Genomic DNA, 22,846 nt, shown 5'->3' with positions numbered 1-22,846 from the left:
CGCGCAAGCGCTACCATTCCTGGCTTTCGCCTTCTCCTTGCCCCGGGCGTCCGCCACCATGTCCTTGGCCAGCCAGCTGCGCCCCTCTTCCCGTCCGTGGGCTCCCAGCGCCAAGGTCCCAGCAGCGCCCTCTGCCGATCGCTGGCGTTGACGTGTGGCCATGCCCGACCACTCCCTCCCCAGTCTCCGCCCGCACGTTGTCAGAGCTGCGAAGCCGCTGTAAGCGTTGCCGTCTCCTCAGCCTTTCCTTCTGGCCGGTAACTGGAGCACCGAGCCGGGCGCGCTCTTTGCTTTGCTTCCCGGGGCGGCCCGCGCCATTATGTCTCGTGCCGTCCCGCTCCTCTTGATGCTGCTCTGCTTGGCCCAGCGGCGCGCCTCCCTCGCCGGGCCCACCGCCTCGTCCCTGGAGAGCGCGGCGGACCCCTGCCTCAGCCAGCCCTGCAAGAACAACGGCACCTGCACGCCGGTCTTAGCTAAACTGCCCGCCGCGCCCCACCGCCTGCCGTTGCTTTTTCTTTCCCCTCAGCCTGCTTATAGCTGCCTCTGTCGCCCGGGGGTCACCGGCACCGAATGCCAGGTAAGCCGGGGAGTCGGGCGCCTTCCCTCGGGGAGGGGGAACCTTGTGGTCCATCGGTCCGAGCGCTTGCAAAGCGCTCGCCTGTCCTTATTCATCTGCGCCTCTCTTAGGCTTCTGTATCGGGTGTCTTTTCCTGTTCACCTGCCGCCCCCGCGCCTTGGACTCGATCGGCCCGTGCTTTCGCTGATTCTTCCTCCTTCCATCCTTTTCATCACCTCCCCCCCTCCTGCAATCTCCTCCACCCCGTAGATCGCGTAGTGATTTTGGTTCGCTCCGCAACCGTGATCTTCCTTGGCGGTCGCTCTCCAGGCGGTGGCTCTGCGCTGCTTTGCACTGGTCCCTAAGTGTGGTTGGAGTTCCTTGATGCAGAATCCTTATCTGACCGCTCTCATTCCGGTTTCTACCTCCGATGCGGGGCACACGACTCTTTTTCTGTAATCATCCACCGTGGCCCCTTTCTTGTGACGGACCGCTCGTCTGTTACACACACCGAGCCAGACCACTCTGTGGAACCGAGTCCCGTGGCCTTCACACAGAAGCACTTAATAAGGGCAAATGCTTGAAGTGCTGAACTTGAAGGGCATATTCTATGCGTTCACCAAAAAGCTTTCCATATGACCACCTTCCTATGTAAATGATTTTGGACCACTTTAACGAAAGATTAAAAAAAATCGTTCTAAGTGTGGTTTAGTATAACCTTGGTTATTATTATTTTTATGGCTTTTCATATTATGCAAACCCTGGACACACTTCATGATTCATTGTGCCCTGTGAATCAGGAAATGGGTTAATTAAGTAAGCAGATTAAGCAGGTTATGTGAAGGCAGCCTTGTATTTCTAAGAGATGCCACCAAATATGCCAATTTGGACTCTTCTTTTTCAGCTGCTTGAATGATGCTGCTTGGGGTTCTTAGAATGACAGTTGCAAAAGTGCTTCCAGGATACAGTATTGCAAATTGTTGGTTGACAGAATTCTGTTCTGCTCAAGGTTAAAAGTATGTTAGAGCTTAATGATGTTTTCCAACAGGGTATTAGTACTTTCATATACAGATATTTTTTCCTAGTGGTGAATATATAGTGATTTTTGTCACTAATAGCCAAATGAGGGCTTGTTCACAGACTTTGGGTAATCATATGGTTTCCCATTTTATTGGAATTAAAATAACTAAGTAAAACAAGTAGAACTGCTATTCCCCACCCCTCAAATCTATGTTTTAGTATGAAGAATAGAACTTTTGCTAACATCTGTTATGAAATGTTATGTCATTCCAGTTTGATCTGGGAAAGAAAACAGCTCATTTGTTTCTGGTCTTTAAAATGGTGCATTGATATTTGCCTTTCATTCTTTCTGAGGAAAAAAGATGAAGAGGAGGAGGAGGAGGAATAGAATGATGTGGTGGTGGTGGTGGTGATGATGAGTTTAGGTATAGAATAACGCTGCAATGGACTACATTTCTGTGCATGTTTACTTGGAAATAATCTCATAAAACTAATGGCTTTTACTTCTGCATAATTATGCCTAGGCATAGGTTCCTAATCAGTGACACTAATTTTACCATGCTAAATTTACTGAATATTTTTAACATGGCAAAAAGGTTTGTAATCTTTCTGTTTCTCCCTCACCCCCAATATTACATAAGATGTTGCATTTATGAATACAGGGATAAGAAAAGAACAAAAGGCTACTGTGTGAAATGCTGAAAATTAAAGACTTATGAAATAACTTGGAAAAAAGAAGTTCTGCTTTTTATGTCACAGTGTCCCAATTTCTGTAATGCAAGTTTGTGGGAGGCTGGTTCAAACCATGAGAAATAAATGGAACTCTTTTAAACCAAGTGAATCTTGTAAATTAGGTATTGACTGTTCCTAGGTTTCATTCTGTGTTTGAAGAAAGAGTGTGTTGTATGAATTGTGCTGCGTTCTGGAAGTTAACAAAGGTAAATTGCTATTTTAAACACCAGTAAAGTGTAATGTCTAGAGAAGAAAGAATTGCAACCTGAGATACGGTTTAGCCATTTATATCCACTTTGTTCAATTCTCATTATTATATACTTTTATATAATTAATCTTAAATGTTATTGCATGAAATCATTGAAAACTGAAGAACACTAAGTATATTTAAATTCTTTTACATTTTGTTGCAAGAGTTAAGATTATGACTGATTTGATTTGATCAAGTTGGATTGATTTTCTGTAGTAAAAATTGGAAAACTGAATTATCTGAATTATCAAGTCTGTTTGTTTCAAAGTGACCCAGACACAATGGATACTCAAGCTTTCCTGCAAAATAAAATGCCTGATTTTCCCAGTGAAGCATTCCTGTCCCCTTGAGCAGTGACAGAATGAAGGAGATACTGTATGTGACGCCATTGGAAACACCACAGAGCCACCAACATAGCTATAAATCTTGTAGAAGAACTTTTGTTTACAATTGAGAGTTTGTCCTTCTCCAAGATTTTCAAAGAGAACAAGAGAAGATAAAGGTATAGGTTTTAGTAGCAGAAATAGAGTTGGCTGCAGATTGAAAGGAGATATCAGAGAAGTTGATTTGATCATTATATTTTAAAGGTATCTTGTTGATCTTTAAGAAAAATAAATGGCTTTTTAATGGACCTTCATCTTTCTGGAGCAATAGTATAACATTCCCATTGTGATGAAATTGTGATTATAACATCCCCATTGTGTTGAAATTTCTGCACAGCTTGTTGTCCTCCATGATTTTTGTTTTTGTATTTTCCTATTTCTCAACAAAGACACAATTACAGTTTTATTTATTAGCCCTACTGCAGCTTATGACAATATATACAGAGTTCCCTCTTTCATTTTCTTCATAACAAACCTGTGAGTTAGATTATTTTGGAGTATATCTCCAAAATAATCTAATGAGTTTCCTCCACCTTGATGTGTGGAGACGGTCTTCAGATGGTGGAAGCTTTCTTGCTAGATTTGTAAGTACTTCTAAAAGCATTTCCTCCTACCAGTCATTCCATGAAACTTAAAACTTATATGATTTTAGGATTGTTGAATACAATTGTAGATATCACCAGAAATGCTTTTTGTTGCCTTATTACCCCTTCCCCAAATATTTGCACCTAGGCCTGTGATTTTAAGAAAGGATTGAAAACCACCATACTGAATCATGACCAAGAAGAAATGATCATGGATGAGAAACTAAATTTCTAGGACATGGGTGGATCAAATTGGTTGTAAACTAATATTTGTTTTTTATTGAAATGCTAAGGAAGAAAGATTTGTTTTCCACTCTCCAAAATTTGATTATAAAAATATTAAATATATTTGAATTAGTGTTTTTAAAATATATATTAACATCTTCCCATCTTTCCCTTCAATTGTAACTTAATATTTGAACATGTAGATCAGCATGTTTACTATGTTTTCTATGTCTTGCCAATGTTAATTAACCTCTGAATGTGATTTTGAAAGGATGCCCTAAAGCAGTGGTTCCCAACCTTTTCTTGTTTGAGGCACAACCTTTTCTTGTTTGAGGCACCCTTGGAAAGCCTTTCAAAAGTTCCCGGCACCCTTATAAGGAAATAGATATTTAAAATCTCCGTAGCTCAAAAGTTCCCGGCACCCTCAAAAGATCTCACGGCACCCCTTAGTGCCGCGGCACACTGGTTGGGAACCACTGCCCTAAAGGGTTAGGTGTAAAATTAAGCAGTTCAGATTGTCTTTATGGCAAATAAAGTGTCCTTCTGTCTATGCATCATGAGTTATATAAATGCTTAGAAATGGTTCTTTCTTTTTAAAGTACTCAAAAAGTCTATTGAATCCATTGAAAAAGCTGCTTTGCATAATTTACAGGTCATTACTCTGTAAATTGTTTGCTTCAAGAAATACTTCAAGAGTTTCAAACACTATGATTTGCCTTCCTATGTTCATAGTTGTTGAAAGGCCTTGAGAAAAGCTTTGTAAGGAAATTTTTAACAACAAAAAAATTCAATACATCAAAGTGTTTTAGTGTTATATTTTCTAATTTATTTTCCTCTAATAATCATTTTCACTTTTCTATTATGCCTGCTGTCATATCAGTAGCATAATGAAATGCATGCTTTACATTATATCATAGACATCCTAATACTACATATCGAGTAATCAGTATTGCTTATACAGCTAACATATGAATCATACTTATTATGCACTTCACCAATTCATTCAGAATTTTTACAGTGGATATTGATCGCATAAAACATGAAGTTTAAAACGTCTGCTTTAAACAATTGATAAAGCAGTTTTTTGAACAGGTAAGAATTCTATCTTGTAGGGTGATAGAATATATTATGTTTGGTGATCTACAAATTATTGGAAGAATAAAAACAGATCCCAAAAATGAGAGAGAGCCATAGAACCAGAACGTTTACTAGGATGCATATATAAACTGTTGTTCAATTATGAAAGTGGGACAGAACAAAGAAAAAAAATTGCATGATAAAATGGATGCAAAAGTGTAAAGAAACAAGCTAGAGCACAATGGTGGGAGCAATTATGGAACAATGGTATAAAAACTAGCCTAAATTATAATATTAGGGAAAACTGATATAAAATATTTTATAATTGTTATATAATTCCATTAATAATCACCAGGAAAGATGTATGGTAATAAATGTTGGAAATGTCATAAGACACAAGGAATATTTTATTCTATGTAGTGAACATGTAAAACAAATTTCAAAAGTACTACAAAGGAATTTATAGATTATCCAGAGGATTTTAGCTATCCAATTTGAAATGAAACCAAAATTCTTCTTAGTAACCTAATTCCAAAACATATTAACAAAACATACCACTTTATTAAGATACAGATATATGGTGGCAAGGATAATTTTAGCATAACATTACAAAAGATATACTTTACTAAAGAGCTCAGAATGGGAATTGAAACTTGGACAATATGCAGTAATGGCAATATTAATGGGATAACCACATGTGGACTTGAATGTTTTGTGCCTTACAGCAGGAGATGAGCAAAATTTGGCCTGGTTATTATTTGGCTAAGAGATCACCAGAGATAGCAAAGGCTGTAGGGAAGGTTAAAAAATAATTCAGAAGCCAGCAGTAACTATTTTTATACTGTTATGAGTTTGTACATAAACTTACCAAAAACTGAGCTTGGCTTGAAGAAAACATTTACATTTCTGCCGGATTTGTTGCTTCTGGACTTTGACTCAAACCTATTTTGTCGCTTATAAATTCATTAGTAGATTATACTAGACAGTCCATGCTCCATTGGGTCATCATTTCAGAGACATTTTTTTACTTAAAGAGAGAAGCAGGATCATCAAGAGTGGATAAAAAAAATCAGTGATAGCAAGAACAACTTCCAACTTCCTGCTGGCTTCCCCATTGAATTTCCTTGTAAGAATCTGGCAGGCAGCATTGGAAATCCCCCTCCCGTCCTGCCCCTTTCTTTGCCAGCAGTCAGTCAAGTGGTTGCTGCTGAGTGGAAAGGAGTGAGGGATTGTGAGACTGCTGGGAAACAGTCAGGAGACATTGAAAATGAAGATCACATGACTGCAGCAGCCACTCAGCAGCGTAAGTAGCAACCAATGGCATTCAAGCAACCACAACTTTGCCAACTTTCATTTCTCCAGCAGTCATCCTGCATTTTGGGCACATTCTGTAGGTTAGCCTACTTAAAATACCTTGATTTGAAAGTTGTTGTCCTATAATGGCTGATTTTGCCCAATTCAAGGTCGTTACAATGAAAATTTTAGTACTATGAAGGTTCCAATTTTCTTGTCTAATCTTAAATAAAGCATACAATTTTCTCCCCTTATTGATTCTTAAGAAAATTTTCCTAAATGTTATTTACTCAGTTTGCTTTATTAATCCAATTAATATTTTCCACGTTTTCTGTTCTTGTGTTACACGTATCTTGTCATTTACTGTAGCAATTAAATGTTTAATGTCGTTTTTAAATGTCTTGTATAACTAATATTTTATCTGTTTATTCCTTTACTGCAGTTAGGTCATTTCAGGATCTTGATTATAATGATTTTGTGGAGTGGTCTTTTAAAGGTGGCAATGTTTATTTCTACATTTATTTATATACCTGGTAAAGTGGACTTGCCAAGTCTGGGGGTTCTCATGTTTTTTCAGCAGACAATGGCTCTGGACTTCGGTCCTAAATAATCTTATAGTATCATTGGTTCGTGACATTCTATTTCTTGTTGTCTGACTGTTTCAGTCTTTTCTTCACATTATCTCTCTCTTTTTCTAGTGTTTTTTTTTTTTGCTATTTCTTTTCTCCTGTGTTGAACTACTGAGATTAGTGTAAGTGTTGTACCTTGATGAAGGTATCTTTTCTTTTATGTACACTGAAAGCATATTCAGCAAGACAAATTCCTTGTGTGTCCAATCACACTTGGCCAATAAAAAATTCTATTCTATTCTATTGTTTTTTACTTCCTGAACAACGAAAATAGTATGTCAAATTTTCCAAGGCATTACTCAACTTCCATTATTATTCATGATCTTATAAAAACTGTTAGTAGCACTGACTTTCTTCTCATCTGTATATTTACCTTGGACATAATTACCTTTGTCCAAATTACAACTAATGGCTCAGATAGATAGGATTTTTTATTTCGTGTTTTGACTGCTGTTTCTTCAAAGTTCCATTAATGTAAAAATATAACATTACAAAAATCAAATACATAAAATTACTAAATTATAAAACACAGATGACTGAAGAGTCTATAAAAGATTAATTTTACATGGGTGGAGAGGCAGAGAGAGAGAGAGATAGGCAGTAATTCAATTATTCTATCCTTCTTCTTCTGCATATTTTATTTCTATTAATCTTTCTAATTCTAGACAAATCTTTAGTAATCTGTTACTAAAGGTTGCCAAAGTACTGGCTCTTTTCTTTATGTTAAACCTGAAATGAAAGCCTTTTAATGCATTTTCTAAAAGTATGTAATTATTTTTGACTTTCTCATTCTATCCCTTCTACATATAGAAATGGCTTCTTATGATTGAGTATTATCTTTATTGGCAGTTCTTGGCTATGATTCAGAGGATCAATTAATTGATCCCATGGGATGACTTGGCAATTTAAAAAAATATTTTTGATGCAATATACAAAGTTACTGTATTTTTCAGAGTATAAGATACACTCTCCCCCCCCCCAAAGTGGGTGGAAATGTCTGTGCATCTTATAGAACTAATGTTCACTGGCCCCCACCCTTCAGTCATTTTTAGCCTCCATGCGTCACATTTTAGACTTGTTCCAGGCAGTGGGGATTGCCACTGCCAGTCCCCACCACCTGGAACAGGCCAAAAACATGACGCATGATAGGTGGCGATCAGCAGTGATGTGCTGTGGCAATCCCGGCAGCCTGGAACGGGTCTAAAATGGAGTGTGCAGAGGCAAAAATGCAATGCGCAGAGGCCAAAAATGCGACATGCAGAGAGGCGATGGGCTGTGGCGATCCCCGCAGCCTGGAACAGCTGATTGGTGGTATTCTGGGAGGCCGATCCAACCGCCAATCAACTGTTTGTGCTGAATCAGGCTGCGATAACGTGCTGAAGCTGACCAGGCTGTTTGCTCTTTGCTGCAAGGATGCTAGCCAGATGAATACCAATGGATGCTGGTAGGCAACTAATGTGTCTCTTATATCCGGAGCGTCTTATACTCCGAAAAATGTGGTACTTTGCAAGGAAAAGCAGAAGTTCTTATTGGACATTGCACATACATAGAATAAGAGATTTTATTATTTGAAAATTCTGAATATTGAAGATTCAAGTTTTGTTTCACTTTAATTAGAAATGGTATGGGATCCTTGTGGTTGGGAAATTAAAGATAAAGATAAACTAGTGTTGGTTCTACAGAGATTCTCATTTAAACCTAGAATTTTTTTTTATTCTTCCCTCCAAAAGAGTAAATAATGAATTGATGTAAAATACTGATTTTAATTAACTCAGGAATCTGATGGGAAAGTCAAAAGGCCGTAATAGCTCAGGCTGTAAGGAGCCTGCTATTAGAACACAGCAGCCTGCAATTACTGCAGGTTCAAGCCCGGCCCAAGGTTGACTCAGCCTTCCATCCTTTATAAGGTAGGTAAAATGAGGACCCAGATTGTTGGGGGGGCAATAAGTTGACTTTGTAATATACAAATAGAATGAGACTATTGCCTTATACACTGTAAGCCGCCCTGAGTTTTCGGAGAAGGGCGGGATATAAATGTAAATAAATAAAAAAAAAAGGATAAGGGAAGTCTAAACAAGAAAGAAAATTCAAAACAGCATTCCTTTCGTAAATTGTCATTACAAATGTGTTTAATTCAACATTATTCAAACAAACTGATACTTAGGCAATGTAATTGGTTTCTTCCCATTCTCCTATTTGCAGTTTTCCCATACTGGAATGGGAAGATAATTCTGTAAATAAATAATTTATTTATTTCGTAAATTTGTGCAGCTGCCCATTTCACTTATGTGACTCTGAGCAGTCTATATTAGACTGTATGTTCACACAGGTATATGGTATTTTTGTCAATTCTTAAAATTATATATATATATTGAATAACTTTTGTCTTTATGTTTTACTCATTTTACCTTTTGTATTTATTCTTTATAACGTATGTTATATGTTTACTTTTTTTCTTTTTGTGTAATGTACCATTTTATAAAAAATGAAAAATAGCAAACAAACTCATTTTAAAAATGTATTTTGAAAATGATATAATTGTTTGATTTGTGTTGCTCTTACTATAATACTTTTATGTTTTAGTATTGGGAAGGAGGGGTGCCTTTGAGTCAGTTTTTGTCTCCCACTCCTGAATTAGTGTCTGCAGTTTTCTTGACAAGGTTTTATAAAGGTATCCAGAAATGACCTTGGGAGACATGAGCTACAGACTGGACAAGTGACATGTAAAATATTTCTCAGTCTATAAGGAGGCTAAAGAGAGCAGATGTGGGAAGTGTTTCAAAAATGACTTGCCCTAGTTTTCTGGAGAAAAACTAAAGCAGGGTGAACTACTTTCAATCTTGCAAGATACTATTTGTGTAATCTTGCAATAAATGTAGAGTTAATAATAGTCATGGTTATGCTTCTTATCTGACTTACATCAAAGAGCTAATGGTTTTTCAGAATAGTTTTGCCATTGTCTCCTTCTCAGGGATGGGAAAGAGCTTTGTGCTTAAGGTAGGACTAGAAATCACAGTCTCCCAGTTACTAGTCTAGTGCTTTAACCACACCAAACTGGCTCTATGTTTTTAATGTAAAATTAGTGCTGTAATTTTCTTTTAAAAAAACTACTTCCTTCCAGCTATGCTGGTGGCATAGTGTATAATCAGTTGTCTGAAACTATGGAGTATAGCCTGCCCCAGTGTGATAGGCTTTGTGAAACAGGTCCTGTCTAATTGTCATTGTTATTTGCTATTTACCCAAATAGAGAAAAAGTAACAAGGTAAAAGCCATAGGAATAAATTCTTGTGAACTACCCATTTTCACCTGGTTTGGAATCTACCAGGAGGAATAAACCTGGAAAAAAAAGCCAATCTCAGCCAATAATTTAACATAACCTCTGCTCTTGTAAGGTCTCTGCTCTTCTAATTTCAGCTTCGATGTGTAATATTGTATTAGTAACTCAGTGGGGAATTTGAAAAATTGCTCTTAGAAGTTTAGATTGGACAAGTTTCAGTGATACAGGGTTGGAAGGTGGTCTCAGCTGTGCATCATATAATCATTGTGCTAGAGACTTGGCTTCAAAAAGCTTAAAAGCTGCAGGTTGGCCTCCCCTGGAGCTAATGTATTAACAAAGACTTGCGTTAAGAAAAAGACAAACTTCAGGTGCAGTGAGTCTCTAAATGGGACTCATGAATGGTTTCCAAGTTGAATTAAATTGTGTATCAGATTTATTCTTCAAATTTCTGGAAAAAAATGACATTTGAACATTTTATGTTGCCATTCTACTAAAGAGAGAATGTGATTTCCAGTAAGAGGCATAAAGTATCTTGGCAGCTATTATCATATACAGTGCCAATGTAGGAATGTAAGGTTTGGTAACATTTACCAGAAAAACAACTGGGAGAAAAGATAATTCCTCTTTAAGGTTTATTTCATTCTTTAATACATTTTCCTCCAGAATTTCTGAATCTTTTGTAATGTTGCATCAAATATGAGGAAACAATCTAACTTCCTGCATTTCTGGCCATTTTAAAAGAATGAATTACCTGTTTTGGCAGTTGGTACTGGAGTAACAATAAAGCATCTTCTGTAAGTATGTTTCTTAGGAATATTTGCCTTCCATTGAACTTTTTATTATCACATATCAGTTATCTTATTTAGACCCTGCAACCAATTAGTTATGCAGCCTTTAACTTGGCTAATTTTTCAGTTGTATTTCATTAACCATTTGTAAAAAGCTACAAGAGATGTTCTGGGTTTTATATTACACATTTTTCAAATTCAGACATGTCTCTACCTGAGTTTATCAATTCTTCAAGGTAAATCAGACTAGGAAACCATGTAAACCAAAGTTACTATTGTAAAGCTATAGTAAAAGAATCATACAAATCTGAATATACTTAATCGCTCCCAATGTCAGGGTTCCAAGTAATACACCCATAGCAAACATAACTCAGAGGCAGGTAGATTCCTCAAAGAATAGTTTTATTGGATATATCATATTGGCACAGTTCTGGTGAAAACCAACTCTGAAAGTTCCCACGGTTTTCACCTAATTAAAAGTTTTTCTCCTTTCCCAAACAATCAGTTACATGGTCTAATCAAGGTGCCATCCAGTTGCGTGGTAACTTCCCTCTTCCTCTCTCTCTGGCTACCTGTGGGAATGTCCTTGGTTCCCAGGAGAAAGTATTTTGTTTTGGCTACAAAACCTCAGCTATCTCTATTTCCCTATCCCTATCCCTCAGTTCCAGTGTGGCAATCCTGAAGTCTCAAAATGGCTTCAAAATGGCTTCATGTCAGCTTCAGGGTTGACACCCTTTCATTGTGTGTGAACTAGGGACATGTTACATTCTTGTCCTAGATTCAAGTTCTTTTATCTGATCATTGTTTTGGTAACATTTATTTCTCCTGTCTCTCAAGGCATTGGCTCTACGCCTTATTAGCTCAAGCTGTAGGGGGAGGGTTATAGTTATAGAATGACCTCTTGCAGAAAGTGGACCTTTTTCTAATAGTGTCTCCCTCTGAGAGACCTTACTATTTAAGATTGGCCGCAATCCTGCTTTTCTTCTGGAACACGGTTCCCAACCTTTCCGGCTCCAGGGACCGACACGGCAGTGGTGGGGGAAAGAGAGGATGGGTTTGTGCATGCACCTGTCACTTGCACAAATAGAGCTTCATGCACTCGCCCACAGATTCTGTGACCTGGTTCCTAATGGACCACAGACTGGTACCAGGCCTTGGACCCAGGGGTTGTGGATCCCTGTTCTGGAAAGTGCTGAAGACCAGGCTGTTTGTCCCTGTATAGAGGATTTGAGATTTTCAGCTGGCATACTTTTTAGAGTGTGTGTTTAATTTTTATTAACTATTTATATTGTGATTTATTTTTAAACTTAAATTTTAGCACCCAGAATTGCTTTAGCCAGAAGGACAGTCATTTATATCCATATAAAGAAATATTCTGCCTTGTTTTTTTAATTCCTTTTGGATTGTGCTATTTATTTGAAAATATTGAAGCCCCTGGGTAATTGTGATTGTTTTGAAGAACATCTTGAAAGATTTCATCTTTGTTTATTAAGTATTAAGTCTTAGAATCTATACAAGTTAATCTCTCCATTATCTGATATGGTTTCAATTTTCACAAAGGGGGAAAAAAAGAAGTCCAGGAAACTGCATACCAATCAGCTTGACATCAAGCGCTGATAAAACTCTGGTAAAGATAATCAAGCAGAGGATTTATGATCACCTAGAAATGAACAAAGTGATTACCAGAAGCCAGATTTGGGGTTTATTAAAAACAGGTCATGCTAAACAAACCTTATTGCTTTCTTTGATAATGTGATAAATTAGTGGACCGAGGAAATGATGTGGTTATAGTAGACGCAGAGTTCAGTAAGGCACTTGAGAAAGTAGACCAAAACATACTTCTTCAGAATATATTGGCCTTTACTTCAGATAAATGCTATGTGATCATCTGAATCTTATTAATACTGAATTGTACTGCTGATATATCAATTCTCAGGAATCTCTTGGATGATTAATTTTAAGTATAATTATCAATATCCAAGTTTTATTGGAGTTCTTAATTTGCCAGTTTAATTCTTGAAAGTTCTTTTTCTTGTCATCTCTTCCTTGCCAGCGGTTCTGATGCCAGTAAAATTAAAGAGAATTATAATTATTCTCTTTATTATAATAGTTTTTGAAACTAAGTTTATTAATCTTAATCTCTTCTTTATAAATTGTCTGTGAGAACACTTGAACTTTAGTTCATTGTCTTCAAAGTTGTGAATATGAAAACAGAATCATTGTCAAGGTTCCAGAAAAACCTCTTCTGCATAAAAAAACTCTGAAGCCATTGTCTTTCAAAGTTCTTTACTAGAACTAAGGAAACTGGCACACGATGAGTGAAATTCCAAAACTGAAACTTCCGGATTCTTTTCTCAGTTATACAAACCCCAAGAGTCCCACCCCCCCAACCCCTTTGATGGTCACATGGTTCAACGTTCTTCCACTTTATTCGAAACTTCTTCTTGCCACACCTTCTGCAGATGCGAACACAATCCGATCTTGACCACTTGAAGAATGTTACCCTACCCATCACCCCCCCTTCTTCCCCTCAGGGGAGAAATGTGGCAGTATCTGGAAACCTACGGCCTAGGATGGTTTCCAGGCCTGACAATCATAGCCATCCATTTCCATATTTTATATTGTCATTGGTTTTCAAAATATATGGGATATTCCTGAGACATCTTTTTGGGACAAATCCAGTTTTATTAGGATATATTAGATTACTTAAAAGACCATTTAATGTCTATGTAAGGGTTGTTGTAAAAAGTTTATTATTTTGGATTTAGTGAAGCGATAGGCCTACATAACTCTGGATGAGTTGGAATATTACCCTCTCTGTAAATCAAAGAAAAAATGAAAGTCTCTTTGTCATCAGGAAAAGAGTTCTTGACATTGTTGTATGTCATTCATTACTCAGGTTAATGGTTTGATCAAGATTTCTTGTAAAATCTTACAATATATTGTAGAAAAGCCATCTGGTCCTGAGGATTTGTTCAATTTCAATTTCCATGTTACTTCATCTTTTGTTACTGGATTTTGTTGATCTGAACATTTCCCATTCTGCATTGTTTTTTAAGTACTCTTCTCCAGATTTAATGCTTACATAAAGAATCGATTTATAATTTCCTCTGTGATTGAAACATATACTTCACATTTCAAATAATTATTTTCTCTTGTTCTTTTAATATTTGAATATGCCAAGTAGTTTACTACCTTCCTCAAAACATTTCCTTTAGTAAAATTCAATGTCTTATACTTCCATTAAGTCCAATCAATTTACAAATTGTTTTAATCTTTTGTTCCAAATCCAAGTTTAAATTATGCTTATGTATTGATTCTAATTGCTTCAGTTCATTTATCAACATATCCTTATGTTTTTGTGCAACTTTCTATTTGATGCCACAGAAATAAACAGGTTTTTAAAATAAATGCTTCAGATTTAAGATTCTTTTTCTCACTCCTAAGTCTTGTAGGCAGTCTAGGAGGATATCATGCTGAAAGATATAAAAAGATGCTGAGAGAACTAACCAAGACCAAGAGAGCTGCATTCCCACAATGCAAATTCAGACAGAAGTCATCTACTTAAATGGACATTAAAAATTAGATCAAATACAGGAAACAATATGTCAATATCTCAGTATCAAAAGTATTTCCTGAACTATAATAAGTAAAACAGATTCAAACAGAAATGTAGGAGTTTGTAAGAAATACCATTATTGTAATTCACAGAAATAAAATCTTATCCAAGAAAGATTTAATACAAAATCCCTTAACAATTACATCGGTTCTGTGTGCCAGAAAGTCAATATAGGATCTAAAAAAAGAAATCTCTTTGCTAATAAAACTAAAAATAGCTAACAAATATTAAGTAATAATATTCTCTAAGTACAGTAAGATATAAAAATAAAAGAACTGAACAAAAAGGAGCTTCAAAGCAACTTTAGAATACTCTGATTACTTAATTGCCAAAAATGAAATAAACTATTTAATAAGTTCCCAAGAGAAAAGATAAATGAACAAGGTTTAAAAACTATGTTAAATTTCTTTTGAAGTAAAATAGCCAGATTTCTTAAGTTTAGCTTTGTTGGCAGTTGATAATTGTGTACAAAATAGATTTTTCGTCTAATTTATACCTATTTCCAAAAAGTAAGTATATAAAAGCATATTAGGTGAACACGATCAAACTGAACAGAATTTGATCAAAAGCAGGACATGCCACTTATATAGAATGCTATGGGAACATCCCTAATATTTCACACAATTTGAAATTCCTCTTATATATCTGTTTTATATTCCCGATTATTAAATCTTAAGTGAAAACTTTAAACCTTAAAGTGTTAGATTTGTTTCAATTGCAAAGGATAGAGAAAAGCTGAAACATCTAGTTTCCAGTGTCAAAAATGGGCACAAAACTGTTGTGCCCACAACATATATTATTGTTTTAATGAGAATTGTAAAAAGAGAGAAGTCATAGCAACTATAAGGAAATATTAAGAGGCATATGCAAAAGAAGACTTTATTCTTTCTTTCAGAATTTCTAGCAGATAAAGTATCTTATTTATGTGAAAATATTTATAGTCTTCTTGAGTTTGTTGGTTGTTTTATATCATGAATGTATTAGAACTGATGGAAGTTAAAGTCCATGAAAAAATTAGAAGAGTTATTTATAATGCAGTTGTATGTATACCGAAATAATTCCTTTTGTATAATTTTATTATATTCCTCCTTTGCTTTTTATTGATGTTAAGCAATAAACATGAATTTTACTTTATTTTAAAACTTATAATTGAAATTACTATCGGTTATTTTATAATCTGCTTTGATGATTGAGTTAATTAGAAATACAATACCCCAAAATTAATAAGAATCCAAACCTCATATTAAATCTTGGTGAAATATTGAGTAACTGACAGTAGGCCCTTCATTTTACTGCCTACTTCATAAACAATAGTCTGCATGATGCTAAGCCAAACCCAATCATATTACATACAGTGTGTGGTTCTTTGTGTTTAATGCAACTTACTCTAAGGAAAGCATACACAGAAAGGCAATATTATTACCTCCCTTTATAATGTGTTTACCTGAGAACTCAAGGTGATTTATATGGGAGATATATGAGATCTGAAGACATCTAAATTGCTCATAGACTCCCCTAAATCATTTATACCATTTATTACAAATGTCAAGATGTGTCTGGTCTTGGAGGCCTTGACTTTCTACCTTGTCGTGACTCATTAACCGTGTGAATATTCATTACTGCTGATCCTAAGTGTTTAGGCTGCCTAATTTCCATTAAATGTCATTTATATTTTGCCCTTGAATTAATATCTAGTTGGTCTGTTAGTTTGTGATATCCAGGATCAGTTTTTATAACTCTGTATTGTTGCTCTTAGCATGTGTGCAGGATAATATAGAACAGAAAGCTATTCTAAACTTTAATTGCTGAGCAAACTCCTTTCCTATTTTTCTATCCTTTCATTTTTGCAGATGTGTAACGTATGACTTGCCACAGCAGCCAAGGGTTATAAGATGTTTATATTAAGTACCCAAGCTTACTTTATGATTGTTATTACTAGCTACTAAATTTGTGATTTTTATATTAAAAAATAATATTTTAAAGCACCCCCTTCTTTTTTATTAAATGTGATGATTAGAATATTCTACTCTTGCTGATTTAATTGTTTAATATTTAAATTAGATAAAGAGAATTAGAGAAATACTTGGAAGCTGAGGACTTCATTCTCATTTGGGAAATATAGTTTGCACTTTTAAATATGGCCAGAGCTAGGTTGAAATTATTGGGACCAATGCCTTTATATTTCAGTTATATTTTTTAATCAACTGATTGAATGATTTTCATTAAATCTTTTATTACATGTATAGATTACAGGTAGTCCTCAATTTACAACCACAATTGGGACCAGAATCTTGGTTGTTGAGCGAAGCAACCAATAAGTGAGATGCCCATTTGATTGCTTCACTCAATGAGCACAATCCCAGCAGCCCTGGTTGAGGTTGTTAAGTGCTTTTGTGGGTCATTAAGTGGATGGAGTGCTTCAGGGAGGCTGGGGGGGTTCCTGTCAGAGCCTGAATATGCAGGGGAAGATGAGCTGGAATAGGAGCCAACAGAGATCGAGGGGGTGGCTCCATTGGCTTTGGAGGAAACTGTGGAAGGGCAGAGCCAGTCTGGATAGGGCTTTTCAGGATTAGAAAGGCTTGTAGACAGGGAGGAGCAGAAGAGACAGAGCTCAGGCAATGAGCAAGGATCACCCTCTCCTGATCCTAGAGCACGAAGAGAAGAGAGAAGGCGAGAACAATGCAGACTGAGCTAGCTACGAGGGAGGAGAGTGCCTCACCCCACTTCAAAGGCACACCTGGGGACTAAGATGTAAGGAGATGCTGGTGGGAAGGGTATTTGTTGGGAACAAGTGTTGAATCTGTGGAGCCTCATGTGCACTTGCCAACACCTGAAGATTACTGTGCTCTGTCTTGTGAGGCTTGTCTGGTTTGTCTGCTTCACTGAACTTCTTGCTCTGGTTACTATTTTGCTAATTTTGCTTACTGGACTGGTGGCCCTGGTTACTGTTTTGCAAACCTTGCTCATTGGACTTCTGGTCTTTGTTATTGCTTTGCTCACCTTCTTACTAGACTACTCTCAGCCAGAGGCTGTTGAAGGTGTATGTGAGAGCTTTGCTTCAGAACTTGTAGTAAACTTGGGGATGTTTGGGGGCAAAGTTGGAGCAATAAAGGGGAGTTAGATTGGTTCTCTGGCTGTGTTGCTTTCGTGCCATCACAGTTCCCTTCAGAAGCTGAAAATCCTCCCTTTGAAATTCAAGCAGAACTTTCAGTCCCTTAGCACAAAAACACTTACACATGGACTATGCTGGGACTCTCTTACTCCACCACGCTGCCTCTCTTCTCTCTTTTTAGATTTCGGCTCTCCCTCATATCTGGTTGAAAGAGCTGCCTCCTGATGGATCTTAGTAGAATTGTATATAATTCATGGTTTTGGATTGGATTATTATTATAAAATATGTTTATGTTTGATTTGATATAAATATGCACACATATTGAAAGAAATGTACTAATTAAATAGGTTTTTCATTGTAAAATCATGTGAATATGGCTATAATGCAAACTCTTATTTCCAAACCAAATAAAGTTTTCTGGCAAACTCGGTTCATGTCATGCTAAGAAGAGTGCATGGATGTGCCCATTTTAATTACGAAGAATTAGATTCAGTTCTTTGAAGGCAATAGGGATGTTTTAGAGCAGGAGTGATTGCATCTAGAAAAGGGTTAATATTTGTTTTCATTTCAAGGTTCATGTTTTTGTGCAAATTTTACTTTAAAGGAAGTAAGAGAACTAGCACGATCCTGGAATTCTGTGTAGCAGAAGAATGAATTGCTTCTAGTAGGGAATATAGCTTGTTTTTCATATTATATGCAGAGTATTGATATCCCCAAACAGGATAGGACTGGATGATTTAGAATTAAATTGGTTAAAAAAAATAAAGCCCATGTGATGAGCAATGAAGGAAGTTTGGACAATGTTGAGATGGGTAGGAATGGTGGAAGAAAAGGAAGTGTTCTGCTGTGAAAACTGCTTTTTCCATACAGTATGCAAGTTGCTGTGAACTATTAAGTAGAGAGAAATAACTGTAAGAGGCATGTCCAGATTGATCAAGATCTCAGAATACAAGATGACTGTGAGGTCTTCTGTTGTATAGTCATAGCACAGAAAGAAATTTGAATTGATGTTTTCCCAGATTGGCTTGTAATTTTTATGCACTATTAGCATAATAAGGGCTTTCAGCAGCCACGTTATTGCTATTGTCCTTTTACTCAAAGGCAGTGATTGTATTTTCAAAAGTTGCTGTCTGATTAATGGTGTTAACAATGATTATTTCCCCTTTTCTCTCATTACTATAGAAAACTACTGTATAATGAATTTATAGTAGATAACAAGCCTTTAGCTTAAAAGACTGGTTTCAGTAAGAAGAATTTTTTTTACAGCCTTCCCAATATTATAAAATTGAAATATTTGAAACTAAAAATGCCATTGAAAATGTGGTGCTAAGCTTTTACCATTGTGGCCACTATTCTAATCTCTTAGAAAAGACATGTTAAAATCCCCAAATGTAATTGCAGTGTGCTTCTTATCAGTTTCCGGTATATTTTAGATATGCATATGATTTTCAGTACTCAGTTGTCATAAATAAATCATTTATGTGAGAGATAAGGTGGGAACCAACTGTTCCCAGGCACACAGTGGTGACCCCTGCAAAAATGTATCATAACTGCTCAGCTTCAAAGTATCATGGGCCATACAAAGAACTTGTTAATTTGGAAAGGAATAAGGAAGAAGCCATGATATTTTTTTTCCTTTCTCATTATCAGTGGTAATTTAATGAAGGGAAAATCCAATTACCGTATATACTCGAATATAAGCCGATCCGAGTATAAGCCGAGGTCCCCAATTTTACCCCAAAAACTGGGGTAAACTGGGGACTCGAGTATAAGCCGAGGGTGGGAAATGAGGCACCTACCGGTTGGGGAAACCCTCCCTCCCTCAGCTGAGAAGGCTGGCGGCTCCCCCGCCCCGCCCTCTCACTGCACCGGCAGGGCTTCAGTCCGGTAAAATGTGAAAAAAAGAAAAAAAAAAACTCGAGTATAAGCCGTATATACTCGAGTATAAGCCGAGGGGCTTAAAAAAAAAAACCTCGAGTATAAGCCGTATAGACCCGAGTATAAGCCGAGGGGACGTTTTTCAGCACAAAAAATGTGCTGAAAAACTCGGCTTATACTCGAGTATATACGGTATGTCTAATGCAACTATTTTTTTTAGTTAATGGGGGGTGAGCAGTTTATGTGGCCTTGGATCCTTATGCTGTGCACATCTGCTTTGGAGTGTTCTTCTTTTTGCCCCTTGAAGGTGTTGACTCCACATGTGCTTTCTCTAATTTTCTTCCAATCAGTGGGGCAATTTCTTTAGATTCTCATTCATTCTTTTTCCAAACCTATCGACTATAGTAATTTGAAGTTCATTGATTTCCAGTCATATCAGTAGGGTTTAGATGGTCAGGAATAATATAATGGTTGCAATGTCATAAGGTGTTTTATTCTTATACTATCAAGAGGAACAGCTGAATAAAACATTTCCCAGAATTTCATTATTTTTCTTCTTTTATTTTATCAGGCAGCAATGGTATGTAGATTTGCAAAGTATAATCTAGATGTCTTAAGTCATATGTTGTACAAATTATATATAAAGTCATATGTTGTACAAATTATATATAAAAATCATCTGCCAGATTTTTTGCTTCTCTTTTTTTTGTTCAGTTCACCAGATACTAGAGTTATTTCCCTTCCCTTCCCTTCCCTTCCCTTCCCTTCCCTTCCCTTCCCTTCCCTTCCCTTCCCATCCCATCCCATCCCATCCCATCCCATCCCTTCCCATCCCTTCCCATCCCATCCCATCCCATCCCATCCCATCCCATCCCATCCCATCCCACAGATAAGTGCCTTCAGCCAGGTGGCAGAAGGAGCGAGGGTGTTTGTGAAAGTAAAAAGGATACTGGATATCTATGCCTGTAAATGACACCTTCATTAAAAAAACATGTAGCTGTTCATGTAGAAACCTAGTAAGGTAACAAAGAAATTTGCATAAACTAGGCAGGTAGATCATCAAAAGCATGAGCTGAAGGTGACCTCCTGCTGCTAACAATTTCTCTTGCCAAATAAAATGGACCTAGACATCACAGGCAGTGAATATTAGCCAAGGAAGCTACTTCCATCTGCTGGATGTTTACTAATATCCAATTCTTGGTCCTGACCCAAGAGCAGCTGGAATGTTTTTATAATTCTGGAAGGAAAGGTTTTTAGGTGATATCATCAAAAGCTATGAAAAGCAAAGGTAAACGTAACTGTTTTGTAATGTCAGCAGTGCATTGGCTCAAGCAGTTGAGTTATTTGAGTTTAAAAATGTCAAAGCAACTACATATGTGTGATAAATTACTATTATGTGTGTCCTACAAGACAAGTTATATATTTTCCTACAAATGTCTTCAACTATTCAGTCTACCATTTGAATGATTTTAATAATTTATTGAATTTGTAACTAAGTTTGACATATATAGCTTCTAATTGGTAAATAAAATACGCAATAAAATTGATGTGTTGGAGATAAAAACCACTCTTTAGTTGTTTATTGATTTTAATGATCAAATGCCCCTTAAAAATTGAGTATTACTGTTAATCCTGCCATAAGTATTGCTATCATGATTTTCAATAACATGTACAATTGTGAAAATAGGTTATTTATCTCTTTGTCTCTGATTAATCAGTGTGGCCATAAACTTAATGAAAGCAATTGAATTTCTTTGCACAATTCCCATTTTACATTTTTCTACTTACTATGCCAGATGAATAATAGATATCTTACATTGTTCTTTTCCATGCTTCTTTCGGGAAATTGCTAGTTTTGTGATTCAATAGTTCCTTGATTTTTTTTCTTTGTTTAGTAGAGAATGAAATATTTATTTTTCTTTGTTTAGTAGAGAATGAAATATTTACAGTTTTAAGATGGCCATTATTTCAGAATTAAGAGTCTTTAGTAATTGTGTAAAACAGAAAAATTTATAGTGTTTACGTTAACCTAATACTGCAGGGTTTTCAAAAGAGAACTTACCTAAATAATTTCTTTTGCACATATGTGTGTGTGTGTATATATATATATACGAACATATATATATATATGTATATATATATATATATGTATGTATGTATGTATGTATGTATGTATGTATGTATGTATGTATGTATATATATTCGTAGATTATATAGAATATATATATTCGTAGATTTTCATGGGTATAGGTATGCTAGTCTTGGTGTATTCGGGTCTTTTCCCGTGTAAGGTTAAGAGTATCTTGGCAACGTTTCGACGAGGTCCCACTTGTCATCTTTAGGCTGGTGCTTACGGCTTCGTGCTTGCTCGCAGAAACACGAAGCCATAAGCATCAGCCTGAAGATAACGAGTGGGACCTCATCGAAACGTCGTCAAGATACTCTCAACCTTACACGGGAAAAAACCCAAATACACCAAGACTTGCACACACACACACACACACACACACACACACAAGCTATAAGTAACATCTGTGCAAATAAACTGTTAAAATTTACTGACACCAATCCTTTTATATAAAGTAAGCTTTGTGTGGTAATTATGAATATAAATAGGGTTTGAAATAGGTCCTGTCTGTTCTGCCTGTTTCATGGACTCCACCTTGGAATACCCCACATTCACCACTATTCATGCATGTGTGATCAGATGGCACTTAGCATTGCTAAATGTTGGGGTAGTCCATTGGTCCTAAGTTATGATCTGGGTGTAGCTGACACATTTCTTACCCATGATTATTTATTCTACGTAACCATATTGCTTCTAAGAGGTTGTGGTTGTACATTTTTTTAAAAAGCAGCCGCTGCTTCAAAAAGGAAAGCTAAAATCTAATTCTTGTCCAGGATGTATTTTACAACTGTTTAAAGATAATTGTTGAAAACAGATTAATGTAAGTGGAAGGCTTATTAAATTATTTTAGTAAATAGATATAATTTGACATTTGGAGACTGGAAATGATAAGGCAACCAGTTAAAATAAAATAAAAACTATAAATGCCTCTGAAAAGTAAATCTACAGTTGTCACTGTGTCTAGGATTTGCAGTTTGCTGTATAACTCGAATGAAGCATAACTCACATATTCATACTTGGATATAGAGGACACACAAATTGACAATGTCTTTTGTATGCTGACAAAGCAGCATGCATTGCTTCCAGGTGCTGGAGGAAGTGATTCATGCAGGGTTATGGTATTAGTAGCAGCAGTAAGCATTAGCCCTATTCATACATGTATGATCAGATGGTAAATTTAGTCAAATTGTGAACTCTTGCTCAGTATTTAAAATGTATCTTAATCCTGGGCTTCTGAAAGGGAGGTAAAATGAGGCAAGTGAAATGGGCTCTCAGTGTGGTCTAATTAAGCCATT

At 36.4% G+C, this 22,846-nt stretch overlaps 1 protein-coding gene across 2 annotated transcripts in view; it reads left to right on the top strand.

Moving 5' to 3' along the window:
• The first annotated feature begins 207 nt into the window (after window positions 1-207).
• Window positions 208-22,846, top strand: part of DNER (delta/notch like EGF repeat containing) — a 140,676-nt gene continuing 118,037 nt past the window's right edge. For both annotated transcript variants that reach the window (XM_058188841.1, XM_058188840.1), the window contains exon 1: window positions 208-577. In XM_058188841.1, coding sequence (XP_058044824.1) covers window positions 320-577 — 258 coding nt within the window. In that variant the 5' untranslated portion in view covers window positions 208-319. The remainder of the gene's footprint in view (window positions 578-22,846) is intronic.

Source organism: Ahaetulla prasina, chromosome 6 (assembly GCF_028640845.1).
Source record: "Ahaetulla prasina isolate Xishuangbanna chromosome 6, ASM2864084v1, whole genome shotgun sequence".
Lineage (NCBI taxonomy): Eukaryota > Metazoa > Chordata > Lepidosauria > Squamata > Colubridae > Ahaetulla > Ahaetulla prasina.
This window is presented reverse-complemented; position numbering and strand designations above follow the sequence as displayed.